General features: G+C 39.6%; 5 protein-coding genes across 9 annotated transcripts in view; 2 read left to right on the forward strand and 3 right to left on the reverse strand.

Moving 5' to 3' along the window:
* Positions 1 to 12657, forward strand: part of LOC135795612 (xaa-Pro dipeptidase-like) — a 202982-nt gene that overhangs the window by 20534 nt on the left and 169791 nt on the right. The gene's annotated exons all lie outside the window — the stretch shown is intronic.
* LOC135795534 (uncharacterized) overlaps positions 1 to 12657 on the reverse strand; it is a 191576-nt gene that overhangs the window by 3378 nt on the left and 175541 nt on the right. The window lies entirely within an intron of this gene.
* On the reverse strand, positions 2978 to 5191 carry LOC135789927 (THO complex subunit 1-like). Its single transcript, XM_065299999.1, is given in 3 exon segments — positions 2978 to 3578; positions 3581 to 4984; positions 5044 to 5191. Coding segments are annotated over 3 exon segments (1950 nt in total). The 5' UTR covers positions 5083 to 5191; the 3' UTR covers positions 2978 to 3071.
* LOC135789937 (myeloid leukemia factor-like) lies at positions 5294 to 8725 on the forward strand. 3 transcript variants are annotated; one of them, XR_010547683.1, is made up of 6 exons: positions 5294 to 5523; positions 5674 to 5971; positions 6206 to 6540; positions 6763 to 6864; positions 7058 to 7227; positions 7559 to 7701. XR_010547683.1 is itself a non-coding variant. In XM_065300011.1 (5 exons), exons 1-5 carry the CDS (start codon positions 5468 to 5470, stop codon positions 7692 to 7694), a joined length of 927 nt encoding a protein of 308 aa, XP_065156083.1. In that variant the 5' UTR covers positions 5296 to 5467; the 3' UTR covers positions 7695 to 8725. The 3 variants fall into 3 exon arrangements, 2 of the variants coding, with proteins under 2 accessions (XP_065156083.1, XP_065156092.1); XM_065300011.1 differs by lacking the exon at positions 7058 to 7227 and having other exon boundaries at positions 5296 to 5523; positions 7559 to 8725; XM_065300020.1 differs by lacking the exons at positions 6763 to 6864; positions 7058 to 7227 and having other exon boundaries at positions 5298 to 5523; positions 7559 to 8725.
* Positions 8794 to 11228, reverse strand: LOC135794860 (facilitated trehalose transporter Tret1-like). The gene is made up of 4 exons (XM_065306331.1): positions 10827 to 11228; positions 10513 to 10616; positions 9694 to 10448; positions 8794 to 9636 (listed from the first exon to the last, which is right to left on the reverse strand). The coding sequence occupies exons 3-4, from the start codon at positions 10220 to 10222 to the stop codon at positions 9047 to 9049; spliced, it is 1119 nt and encodes a 372-aa protein (XP_065162403.1). The 5' UTR covers positions 10223 to 10448; positions 10513 to 10616; positions 10827 to 11228; the 3' UTR covers positions 8794 to 9046.

Below are 12657 nucleotides of genomic sequence, written 5' to 3' on the forward strand. Positions count from 1 at the left end.
GAAGACACGAGTTTTATAATCATTTCACGCACAAACTATCGTTAGCACTTTACGCGTCGAAACTCATTATGCGTCGTCGATTACCGATAAGATTTAATGCAATTTATTGAAATGAAATGAAAACAAGGTGACGAACAGCGCGTAGGCAACAAGAGACTGATACGTCCGCGGCCAGTACTATTGCAATTCGCGCACAAGATCGTGTGGCATCGACGCGGTGGCTTTGCGCATCTATTGCTTGTACCTGCCGGGTTTATGCAGCAGGCACAGGGTCCTATTGTGAACTGTCGCATCCTTGCGTGCGGAGTTTCGGCATGCTCTATTGATGGTTCGCAGCTAGTTTCGTGCCGGTCTCTGCCGCTTATTTTAGCGAGCGAGCTTATATCATAGAGAATTGTCCGTAGATTAAGACTCCGTCATTCGTTCCTTATTATCTCTTTTAGTTTACGAGATATTTGCGATTGAATAAAATGGCCAAAATTGATAAATGTAACTTTTTGTACTTTTAGTCGCGTTTTTCGACCTTTACTGCAGGAAATATATTTATTTTATGCTTTTATCAGATAGAGAATTTTCTAGTCTTTCATAATCAACAATTCGTTGGTAGCTATTAGTTTTAGTTTGTGAGATATTAATTATCAAAAATCGTCGAAAAAAAGTATCAAGCACCCCCCCTTGACAATTTTTTTCTTAAGACCTAAAATTTCATCGCTCAGATTTCCCTTTAAACTATCCTATCTGATAGAGAATAGTCTGTAGATTAAGAGGCTGCGATCAGATCTTAATTATCTCTTTTAGTTTACGAGATATTCGCGATTGAATAAAATGGCTAAAAATTCGGATGTGATAAGAATTTGGAATTCTGATTGCGGATTCTGAATCAGCGGGTTTAAATACATGTGAAAGCATATAAACAAGTTCCTAGTTGGATTCTAATTGAGTTTGTTTTAAGTTTGTAAATGCAGCATCACGGGAGGTCGTCCACCATGCTTCAATTTGGAGCGTCTTCATTTGTTACTACCTGTCGGCAAGGCCCTGGCTATTTTGCAAGTACATAACTGCTGTGGCAGCCAACGTACAACGACTTAATCTTATCAATAGGCCTTGGGGTCGAGATACCTGACTGTGCAAGTACACCATAGCATTCGCCCGACCTGTATTTCTTTCATTGTAGTTTTCTTATTTATTTTTGTTTAAATTACTATATTGCTTGTACTATGTACTTTAAAAGGTAGATTTCACGTTTAAATGTTAAAGATTATGGTAAAATGAGCTATAAATGTAAAGTTCGGTTGTATATTATTAATTTTAGAAGTTAAATCTAAGAAATTATTATTTTTTTAGTCGGTTTTACATAAATGCAGTAATAATAACAATTATTAAACAGCAATAAGTAAGATAATATTTATAAAATATATATTTATTAAGTTTTTCAGTAACTGACGATGCCCTCGATCGTTATGTATGACCCAAAGAAACGTTATAAATCTATCACGTAAAAACTTAAATAAATATGTATATTGGTATCAATGGATTAAGCATTCTGCAAAGAAAATAAAATAATATTTCTCTCGCAAAAGTTATATATATGTGCGCATTTTAAATGTTGTAATTGCACCAATGAACAATAACAATATCATGTCATAAATCATACGGAGGGGAAGAGAAGATATAACCAGATTTTTGGTTATAAATTTTAATACAATGTCTCACGCAATGTGAAATAGATAGAAAGGAACGGATTGAAGATTCTCAATCTACGGGAAATACTCTATAAGATATGTTAGTAAAATGGGGATGATGAAAACCATAATTCATTAAGAAAAGTAGGCAAAATAAGAGGTATCAGTTACCTTTGCGCTCACAACTTTAATTCAACTTGTAAAGCAAACGAATATTTGTCCCTCGAAGTATTAAATAATGGCACAATAAATCCAAAAGGAATTCACAGCCGCCAGAAGACATCTAGCACTTGGCGATCACCACACATGGGAGTACAACATAAAACAATTTGTTTTTGAGTTCCACACGATAAAAATCAATTAGTTGTACACCGCAATCACTTATTATTAAATGTTAACAAAGTAAAATTAGGAAGAAACGTGAAGAATCGTTATGAAGATCGACTGACGAACAAAACAAACACGTGCTTCACCACAACGCTCGACCAAGACTAAAACTACTAAGCAAGATAAACAATTGATAGCCGGCGCATCGAAGGTGATACTAGCGTCAACAAGTATAAACGAGTATAAATCTGAAAACGAGAAAGTAAACACAAAGGATAAATGTGAACAAGAATATGAGAGTAAATTATTCTTTACTGCCTGATTTATTTACATTTATCATAAAAAATGCGATTGTAGGTAGGTAAAATAATAAATAAACCTGTAAAATAAAGAAGGTAAACACAAGTAAATTTGATGTTGCTTACTCTCAATCCATAAACTATTAAAGTGCAGAAACATGTTTCCGTAATTATTTATTGTTTTTACGCTGACAATTATTGCACGAAAGGTACGAGTATTTGGATAAATAAATGGAATTGAAATTCGTAGCCACTAAAAAGATCCCACAGCCGGCAGTCATACGCGCGCAAAAGCAGATTTCACACGGAATAAATTGTTAGCGTTTTTCTTATTAAAAATTAAATGGTTTCGAGTTTTAAATACAAGGACAGCGCAACATTGACTGAGTAAGAAAAATATAGATTGACCATACAGCGCGCGCCATCTAGTGTCAAAAATATTAACCAATTGATAACTGCAAGGATGGACTTTACCTTCGCCATCTAAGGTGCTATACAGGTAAAATAAGTCATTCGAGACACAAAACTAATTGATGCAAATAATACAGGTAGGATACAGGTCCTAAACCCTTGAAACGCAGGTCTAGGTTCTCCATCTGTACTCACTCTTCAGCTTTCATCTAAAAACACGCTAGTCTATTTTATCATACAATTTAAATAACAAAAGCATTCAATTTGTATCAATATTATTAAATTCTTCAGTACATTCATTGAAAATTATAAAACAATTCTCTCTCTCTCTCTCTTATCTTAATTTATTACATTAATCATTTTCATTACTATTACTTGTGTCAGTGGTAAGATTTTTATTTTGTTCAATGGCCAGTTTTACCTCCTCTGCCGCATCAGTCAACTCTAGTCCCTCCAAAATATACAAGAAATTTTCCAGCGTTGAATCGTCGTCCTCCTCAAACCAAACATTTAACAAATTGCGAATCTGCTGCGAAGGCTCGGGATTGTGCGATATTATAAAATCAATTTCGTCGGGGCGGTAGTCGAGTTTCTTCGCAAGGATCAGCCAATCATCACGGAGAGCTCTGCAAATATTATGAAACTGTGTTACGGTTAAAACGGACACCCTGAATGGGATTATATTGGGCACTTGAAATTCTCCGTCATTTTCCGGCGGGTCCTCCGACTGACGGAAAAGATCCTCCACTTCTTCTCCATCCTCGCCGACATTACTCGGAGTGGTGCTCTTAGCGGACGCGATGCGACGTATCATCATCTCGAGGAAAGCAGACAGTTCGCGTATGGGTAAATTATTATAAATAAAAAGTGAGTGGAGCGTCGAGCGAGCAAGCGCAACGCGCGCCACCCGTAGCCGTCTTTCAAGAGGTCTTCGCGTTTCAGCCTGTCATTAGAGACTTCCTCAATGGCGTCGGCAAAGAACTCATCCAAAGACGGAAGAAAATCTCGTTCTTTAGCTTTGCACGCCTCCAAATTATCCGGATTAAGGTTCCAAAGCTTAGTAAGTTCTGTATTACCCATGTGATACATTCCTTTGGAACGTGCTTCCTTCAGGATGTCTCCAAGCAGGCGACGAGGTGGTCGTGCGGTTGCCACTGGCTCAGTGCAGCTCATTGCTTGCGGTAATGCTTTTCGGAACTCAGGACATCCGTCATTTTTCCATGCATTCCAATGCTCCTCGCGTGACATTATTTTCGTGACAATATATTCGAATTCTTCGCCATCTGGCGGAGTTTCCTTTAGCAGGCTGTGTACTTTTTCGCTAGTCGACTGAATAAAAAATTTCTGCTCAGGGAGCAGTTCATACGCTGTCTTAAATCTAACAGTTGTTGTTAAGTATTGAAATAAAATCAGAAACTGCACCAGCACAAAACGCCTAAAGTTAACATCATACAATTGCAAGTCCAGTAGTTTCTGATTGGTCAAATACTTAGAAAAGTAATTATTGATACTTTCTTTATCATACGATGAGCTTTTATCTAAGTGTTCAAGTTTCAAACCTTCAAATGTGGAAACAATACTAGCCGCATGTGCACAAAATACCTTCCACTGCACTTTGTCATAACATTGATTTGGATTTCGAAAGAAATCCTGCAATGACCAGAACTTACAATACAAACTGTAATCAATAAAAATCTTGCCCTCTTGGGCATCCACATCATTCTCATCATCAGCATCCCCACATTCTGAGCCATATTCAGTAATATTCTCTAAATTGAACTCACTCACAACATTCAGGCCTGACCTCTCAGAGAATGGGAAAAACTTAGCCAAAAACAATAAGATTCTACCACAGAATATAGTAGAATTTGATTTAGACAGTCTCCGCAGCAGGTCATTGCACAATCTAAGCAAAATATTCTTACAACTAGAAAAGAACAAGTCCTCCTTCCAAATGTGTACATGATGCTCCACATAGCAGAACATTTTCTTGCAGTCATCAAGTGTTAACAGATCAAAGATGTCACTTAGCAGTGTGACTGGTGTTGAGCTAGTGAGTATGTCTTTTCTGCATGCTTCTATACTCAGTGTGATGAACTCTTCGATGACACCAACATTCATTTCAGCTGATATCAACTCAAGTTGAAAATCACGGAAAGCCTGGTCAAAGCAGGCTGTAACATCCTGATCTGTGTGTTGGAATGATTTGTACTTGCGTTCCAGAGGCTCAGTCGATTTCGCCTTGAGCGCTTTTTTAATCTCAACCTAAAATACACGTTGAACGATTGTGAGAAAAATTTCACAAAAAATTGCACGAAACTTACCTTCACCTCAACTCGAATTGAATCCAGCGTAGCAGCCATGGCGAGTTCTTCTAACTTGCAATCGAACTACTCACAAAATATATACCTACTACAATAAATAACAGTGTTTCGATATCATGAATTGTTGATTTATATGCAACACGAGATGTTATGCTACTGCTGCCCGATGCTATGCTAGGCTATCTACCAGCAATACTCGCGCATGTGCAGGCGAAGCAAGACTCATGCTGCCCTCTGAGGTAACGTTGTGCATCAACAGCGGAATCGTTTGACGTTTGTAGAAATTTCGCGACGTTTGTGAGATATCGCACGGGCTGGCACGGACGGTATTGTTCTGTCCTCAAGGTTCTCGACGCCAAACAGACGAATTGTGGTCTATCTCAACGTGCTCCAACGCAACGTATACTATTAGCTGCTAGCGGCGATGTCTCTCTTCGGAATGATGGGTTTCGGTGAAATGGAGGAAGATCCGTTCTTCGGGTGAGCATCTCGTCATTTTTTCGTTGTGATTTTGTGAACTTTTGACGTGCGCCATGCTTTTTCCAAACATTCTAAGTAGCTCACACGTTCACTGGCGATATGTTGCGCACGATAACTTCACATTGCTCAATATTGCCGTGTAAATTGCAGCTCTCACATGCGCACCGTGCGCCAGATGAACAATATGATGAACTCGTTGTTTGCGGACCCCTTCGGGATGATGACTCCAGCGTTTGACAATCGAGCACTGGTCCATCCGGGACACCATCGCAACAGCGTTGGAAACATTCACAACTCACTGATGTCCTATGGAGGCTTTCCGGATCCCATGCAGAACATTAACAGACTACTCACTGGTTCTCTGGATTCACTCGGGCCGTCACATTCGTCTTTCAGCTCTTCCTCCACTGTGGTCAGCATGACTTCTGGCCCTGATGGCAATCCACATGTAAGTAACTTACCTGAAACATTACTCTCATACAATTTTCAACCAAAGAAATAAATACATAATTCATGCATGAGGGATTCAAATGAACATATACAATGCTTGTAACCCGACACCACATTAAATAATGCATGCTAAATGCCAAGTAATCTAATAATAATAAGTATGAAACTTAAAACTCTGTATGCACTGGATTGATATTAATAAATAGACAATACTGAACTCGATACGTTTTAGGTGTATAAAGCAACATCGTCCACTCGAGTTGTGCCCGGCGGTGTCAAGGAGACGCAGAGCACAGTATGCGACTCCCGCACGGGCACGAAGAAGATGTCCATTGGGCATCACATTGGCGAGCGCGCTCACATCGTGGAACGCGAGCAAAACATGCGCAGCGGTGATCAGGAGGAGCGCCAGGATTTCATCAATCTCGAGGAAGAAGAGGCTGACGAATTCAATCGCGAGTGGGAGTCACGAACGCGCAGCCGATCCGATATCCCTCGCATTGGCGGTGGTGCGCGCATTCCGCGCCACAACTACGGCGCGGTGCCGGCGCTCACAGCCGGACCAAGGTGGGTGTACTCTCCCCGCAGGCATTGATTCACCAGATCGATTAATATTTCAATTCAGTTGTACGCGCACAGCCTGGATGATTCTGTAGCATTCTGCATTTACATTTGTTATCATTTCACAATCTCACCACCACATTACATTTACCGGCGATGCGGTGATTTTGTTTGAGTGCTCATTTTTTTGTTTTTGTTTATGTGCGTACATATTGCATGGTACTGTAGCCGCCGCAGTAGGGACAGAATGTCCGCCAGTGCGCCGTTGGCGCTGCCGCGACGCACCGTCCGCTCGTCGCCGTTGCTCGCGCTTCCGTCCAGCACGTCCAGGTAAATCGATGGGGTTTTCAAGGGAATGTTGCGAACATTTGCTTATTAACCAATATCAACGTATCATACGGTGGCGAAACATGTCGCCGGTAACACCCCCCACGTGCCTTGTGTGCTAACCGCATCATCGACATTATTCCCCCCCAGGATGATTCGAGGACAGTTTGTTTACTCATGCGTTGTACTTTTGCAGGTACTCACGCAAACATTAACTCGCACGTCTATCCCCCTCACATCTCTCTGTCGTTTGTCGTAACTTGTGTTTTCCGCGGCGGCGCAACCCGCAAAAACACAACTTGCACAAATCGCGATCTCCTAGGTTGTTCTTGTTCACTTAAACAAGTATGCGTACGAGTACGACAAGTAAGTTGATCTCTAACACACGAACTTCTGCCACACGCATCTAATCGTCTAACGTTCGCCTAATACTTTATACCTGTTGTATACTTTTCTCACCTCGAATGGTGTCGATGTTGCTCTCTGTTGTGTTGTTGTGGACGTTTTCCGGACTGCTGCCTCTCGCGGCCCCTTCGCCTCTCTGAATTACCTTACCTTAACTACTCAATGACTAACTCTTTGCGACGAATCGTGCAGATAACGATAATTCCGTTTGTTGCCAGTTCACTTATAGCTGTTTCTTGTGTGTGCTCGGAGTTGTATGACGGTGCGCTGACTTAAGTCAATATGTTTCTAGCACGATGGCCCAGGCGTCCCGGACACCGTACACGCCGCCTGGCTATGCACCACACACCAGGAAACACAAAACGAACATCAAGACGGTGTCCGGCTCACCGCCACCGCAGCACCAGCCGACGCACGACGACGAGTAGTGAAGCAGCCACCCGCATCCCTCTGGGCATCTCTTCTCACCGACGGCGACTCGTTGGCGTGTTGCTGCACTCTCTGATATTATATTATTCCGTTTAGGTTAGTTAACTACAATTTAACAACGCGCGCGATCACGGCGAATCAAAAACCGTAGCAGCAGAGGACAAGCGCGCGCGATTACAACAACAAAAAACGACAGACAAACACTGCGTTTGTCACTAGACTAATTTTACACATATTGCAGTTTTTTGTTGGATTTCATTTCATCTCGCGTAGAAACAACAGTTTGTATTATATGTGATTTAAAACAATGATTTTTATTATGAATTTGCTAGTGAACTCTCGCTAGTTCGACAACTCTAGTATTAATTCCGGTTTAGTTCGTGTGTTTTTCTTTCGTTCTTGAAGGCTAGTTATTTGCGGAGGAAGTATTCTTCCTCACTAAAACGTTCGAGGCAGAACAAACACAAACAAAACTAGCATAAACAAAACTAATTTCGTAGCATAAACGTGTATTGATTCTTTCACATTGCGCGGTAATCATCTACCAAGCTAAATAGTAATATAAGTACTATATATTTTAGAACAGATGCAGCGCTACGTATACTGGTAGCGCCATCCTGTTAAGTTACTGAAACAATTGCGAAGTAATTATTACATAGAACATTCGGAGGAGAATCTATTTTGATTTTGAAGCAAGGTTTATACTCAAATCATGCTTGTATTATATTTTTATGGCGACAAATGTTTGGAGATTAGCTTAGTACTATCGTACATCTTACAAGTAATTAGTATATTCAGTGATTAATGCGTTCGTCTCAATGTATTCTCGCGTATATTTTCGAACATTTCGTACCGCATTGTAGTTGAGCAAAAGAGTGAAAAATGTCAGGTTCAATTTATATAGCGAATGAAAACCATCGTTTTATTATTCAGCGTTGAACGAAAGAACAAAACAAAATTCTTTGTGTTGATTTGACGACAATGAATATGAATTTGAATCAATAAATAAATGTAACAATGATATCTACAATGATGTGATGATGAGTTGTTCTTTGTTTCCCACCACATTGAATCAACAATTGCAACAATCGGTGTTGAGTTATTCGCGAATTGTTATGTTTTCACGTGTTACTACTTGTTCCCCGACACAATAGATGATTAATGCTATAAATATACATGCATTCTATAAACCAAGTCATTCCATCTTGATGTTGACAAAATCAACGCAGGCGATTGTTGCAGTTAGTGTAAACAACAAAAATTCCATGCAACACAACACGTGTTTCAAGTTGCGACTTGTGACGTAGAAAAGAAATAAATATATTTGAATATAAATACATAAAAATGATTATCACACCACCCCCAACGTCATAGCACCCGTACTTTTCATAAAATCAGGATAACTACTCTCGATACCCATTTCTCTTGCCTGTTTCAAATGCGCCTTCCGCATCTTCTTGTGCCTCCTCTTGATGTACTTCTTGTTGAGTCGCAGTTGAATCTCGGTGAACGTCTTGCCTTTCGTCTCCGGCACACAGAAGATCACAAAGAAAACACCCAGCACACAACAAATCATGTACAGCAGAAATGTGTAATGCATTCCCATTGCGTTGCTCATCGGCTTGAAGAATTTTGATACTAGAAAACTGAGCGTGCTGCCGTAGAACGTGTTCACTGCGATAGCAATGCTCTTGATGTTGGTGGGGAAGATCTCACTGAGGACGACCACTGGTACTGTCGTCACGCCAATGTTGTTCATCACGAGGAACACGACGATTCCGGTCGTTGGCAGCCATGATATCGCATCCACGTTTGACCCGGCTTCGTTTTGCAGATAAAAATACGCGGCTTCTCCGGCATATGCTGCTGCACAACCCAAGGCGGAAACAATCAACAGGGGTTTCCTGCCGACTTTGTCCACGAGGAAAATTGCCACGAATGCTAAACATAAAATGCGCATTATTATAAAATGTCAGTCATCAAATTGAAATCACTTACCAGCAGGAATCTGAACAGCCCCAAAAATAATACTGGAATATTCTGGTGATATACTACTTCCACTGCTTGCGACAATTTGTTGCATGTAACTATCAATAGCGGAAACCCCACTGAATTGATTCAAACTCTTGATTCCTATCGAGATGATAAATGCCTGGCGGTATTCTTCATTACTGATGAATTCTCTAAACGTGCACTGATTCTGCATATCATTCTCCACTGTATCTTCAATTTCCAACAACTTTTTATCAATATATTCCGGTGTTGCGTTTAATGTCGCCAGTGTGACCAAAACATCCCTTGCTTCTTCTGTTTTCCCCTCAGCGACTAAATGATAAGGAGATTCTGGCATGAATGAAATCAGTACCAGAGAAAGCAAGGGTACCACCATACACACAAGGGACAAGGCAGTGTAAGAAATAAACGGTCCCACGGCAAGCACAATAAAAGATCCAAGAAGTTTCATTATCGAGGTGATAATCCCAAGTTTTCCTCGTAGGTCAACATCAGCCACCTCGCCGGAGTACATCGTAGTCGCTGAATATGCACAGCCAAAACCAAGCCCGCCGATTACCCTCGCCGCACAAATTACAATCGGTGACTGTGCGAAGATGATAATAATCCACGGATTAACATGAGTACTGAAGACGCCATTAGAGATCCTTTACGACCTAGTTTTGAATGGTCCACGCAACGGCAAGACAAGATGGCGGCGTTGCAAGTGACACAACCGACGCTAACCAGGATCCTTCTTCCTGTAATACAATAAAAAACATTTAATAATCAGTTCCATTATTTCCGGTTTATGAATTAACCTACATCGGTTAATGGCCTCCCAATGGGTGAATCATTCCCTTGCAAAATCGGCAGTGTTGGCGACGGCCACGCGCCGTACATCGAAACGGAAGTAATGGTCATGGTTGCTGAAAAACACAACAACTCAATGATTTATTCATCAATAATGTCCATTTGTAGCTTATCAGTGCGAAATGCTTGATTGCCACCAGTCAGTTCGTGTATTAACTTGTATCACATTGAAACAAAACATAAATATTTAAAATGATGTTCTGCGTGTTTTTTTGATAACATGACTGTTGACTAACCGTCGTGAGGAGTATATCGTCATGGCTTACCGATGCAAACGGTGACATACTGCATGTAACGTATATTTTGAAACATATTCCAGATCATGTTCACAACTACACTCAAAGTGTATAGTTAATACTCAAATTTCAAACCGAAATAGATAATTAAATACACTGTTTATCGTTCCAAATATCACTATTATTTTAAATACTATTAAATTTTAAAATTAACGTTTAAAATCTGAGATATTTTACGGAGGCGTCATTTTAAAGCTTTGAATTGTTACTGAGATCACGGAGATTAGTGAACACACGCGAGTTGCTTGTTTTTCTCGAAGATTTTGTTTGAAAATTTTGCTGGAGTTTTTAGATGTCAGCACCAGCACTCGAGCGAGCGCACTCAAGCAAAGCGTTCGCGCTTTTTGGATTTATATACCTGAATGCATACGTTTCCGAAAAGTAATTACTCTAACTATATGGAAGCTACTCGCGCCCCACCAATTGACTCAATTAGACAAGTGCTTTTCTGTAATTAATTCAACAGTGATAGTATTTAAATTATCTCAATAATATTCACAAGAACTTTACACACTCTCCAGTTTGGTTGAAGTTTGCTTGTAAACTGAACATTTTTCTGCACTACACTTTGACACGTTTTTTGTGTGTGCAAACACTATAAAAGTCACTATCGCCAACACTAACTTATTTGTTAAACACCTGATTGATATTCACAAGCATTGTGAAAACTTAATCCATTAAGTAATGTGAAATGTAATGCCAAATATCAGCAAACAGCAAACTCATCGGCACTGATTAGTAATTGTTTATTGCTACAACGCACAACTTCAGTCCGCGTAATGAAAGATGGCAATAATATTTTCACAACCGAATTAACAATAGTTGCCATAATACAATGGACAAATGTCACCAAGATTTGCAAACATGCCTTTGCAATTAATTGCATTAATTATTATTAATCGCTGCTTGTCAAATATTACTCAGTTATACTCTGGAAAATGTTGTGTGTTTGTTTTTGTTATTAAACAAGCGCATTTCGCAAGAGTGTTTTTTCTATGATTAATTTCCAGTTGAAAAAATGCGATGAATATTCAACTGCACTAATTTATCACCGGAGCATTACCTTACGAAATTAGCGGATCGTTTTTTACCATTTCTGATTCATGTGCAGTACGCAAGCACGTGTACGTCAATACATATAATACATGTAAATTCTCGAAAAGTTTAGCGTCAACATATTCAAAGTAATATCATATACGTGCTGTTTCAGACCATTTGGAGTACGATTCTGCGATATTTCACTGATAAATACTATTTTCCGCCAACTAACGTAATAATAAAGATAATTCCGAAATAATACGCCAAATATTAAACATTATACTTTCAAATAAAACGAACATTGTATTCGATAGCCATGCTAATCTAGAAATTATGATTTGGGACAATATGTTTTGAACGCTTTTTATTGCGCGCTTATCAACCATTGACGCGTGAAACAAATTCGGTTGTCGAAAAAACTGGAATTGAAAGCGAACAATGACGGAAATGCAATTTTATATCTATTAACCGTGTTTCTGGGTGCAACTTGCACACGACCCAAGGCAAACAATATTTCGAACATTCTCCTTGACATCCTTGTTGACCAAACTTAATAAAAACTACATCTTCAACACCAACAAATTTCAGCAAATCTGAATGAAACTGTCGCCGTTCAGTGTTAAAAATGTAGAATGTATTTATAGCACTTTCATGGTAAACAAATTTTCGTTTCACAACAAGCTACATTCATAAAAATTAAGATTAATTAACATTCCGTGGCCAGAATTTTTCAGCTTTGAACCCGTTTGTTATCAACACGCGC

This window comes from Atheta coriaria, unplaced genomic scaffold (genome assembly GCF_025399875.1).
Source record: "Atheta coriaria isolate IRGN ID8LTWV9N9 unplaced genomic scaffold, Caltech_Dcor_3.1 hic_scaffold_1_pilon, whole genome shotgun sequence".
In the NCBI taxonomy this organism is placed as follows: domain Eukaryota; kingdom Metazoa; phylum Arthropoda; class Insecta; order Coleoptera; family Staphylinidae; genus Dalotia; species Dalotia coriaria.

Coding starts and splice junctions, on each gene's coding strand:
- LOC135789937 (XM_065300011.1), top strand. CDS start 5,468: ATGTCTCTCTTCGGAATGATGGGTTTCGGTGAAATGGAGGAAGATCCG. Junction 5,972..6,205: donor GCCCTGATGGCAATCCACAT/GTAAGTAACTTA, acceptor GATACGTTTTAG/GTGTATAAAGCAACATCGTC. Junction 6,541..6,762: donor GCGCTCACAGCCGGACCAAG/GTGGGTGTACTC, acceptor ATGGTACTGTAG/CCGCCGCAGTAGGGACAGAA.
- LOC135794860 (XM_065306331.1), bottom strand. CDS start 10,222: ATGTACTCCGGCGAGGTGGCTGATGTTGACCTACGAGGAAAACTTGGG. Junction 9,637..9,693: donor GGCTGTTCAGATTCCTGCTG/GTAAGTGATTTC, acceptor TTTTATGTTTAG/CATTCGTGGCAATTTTCCTC.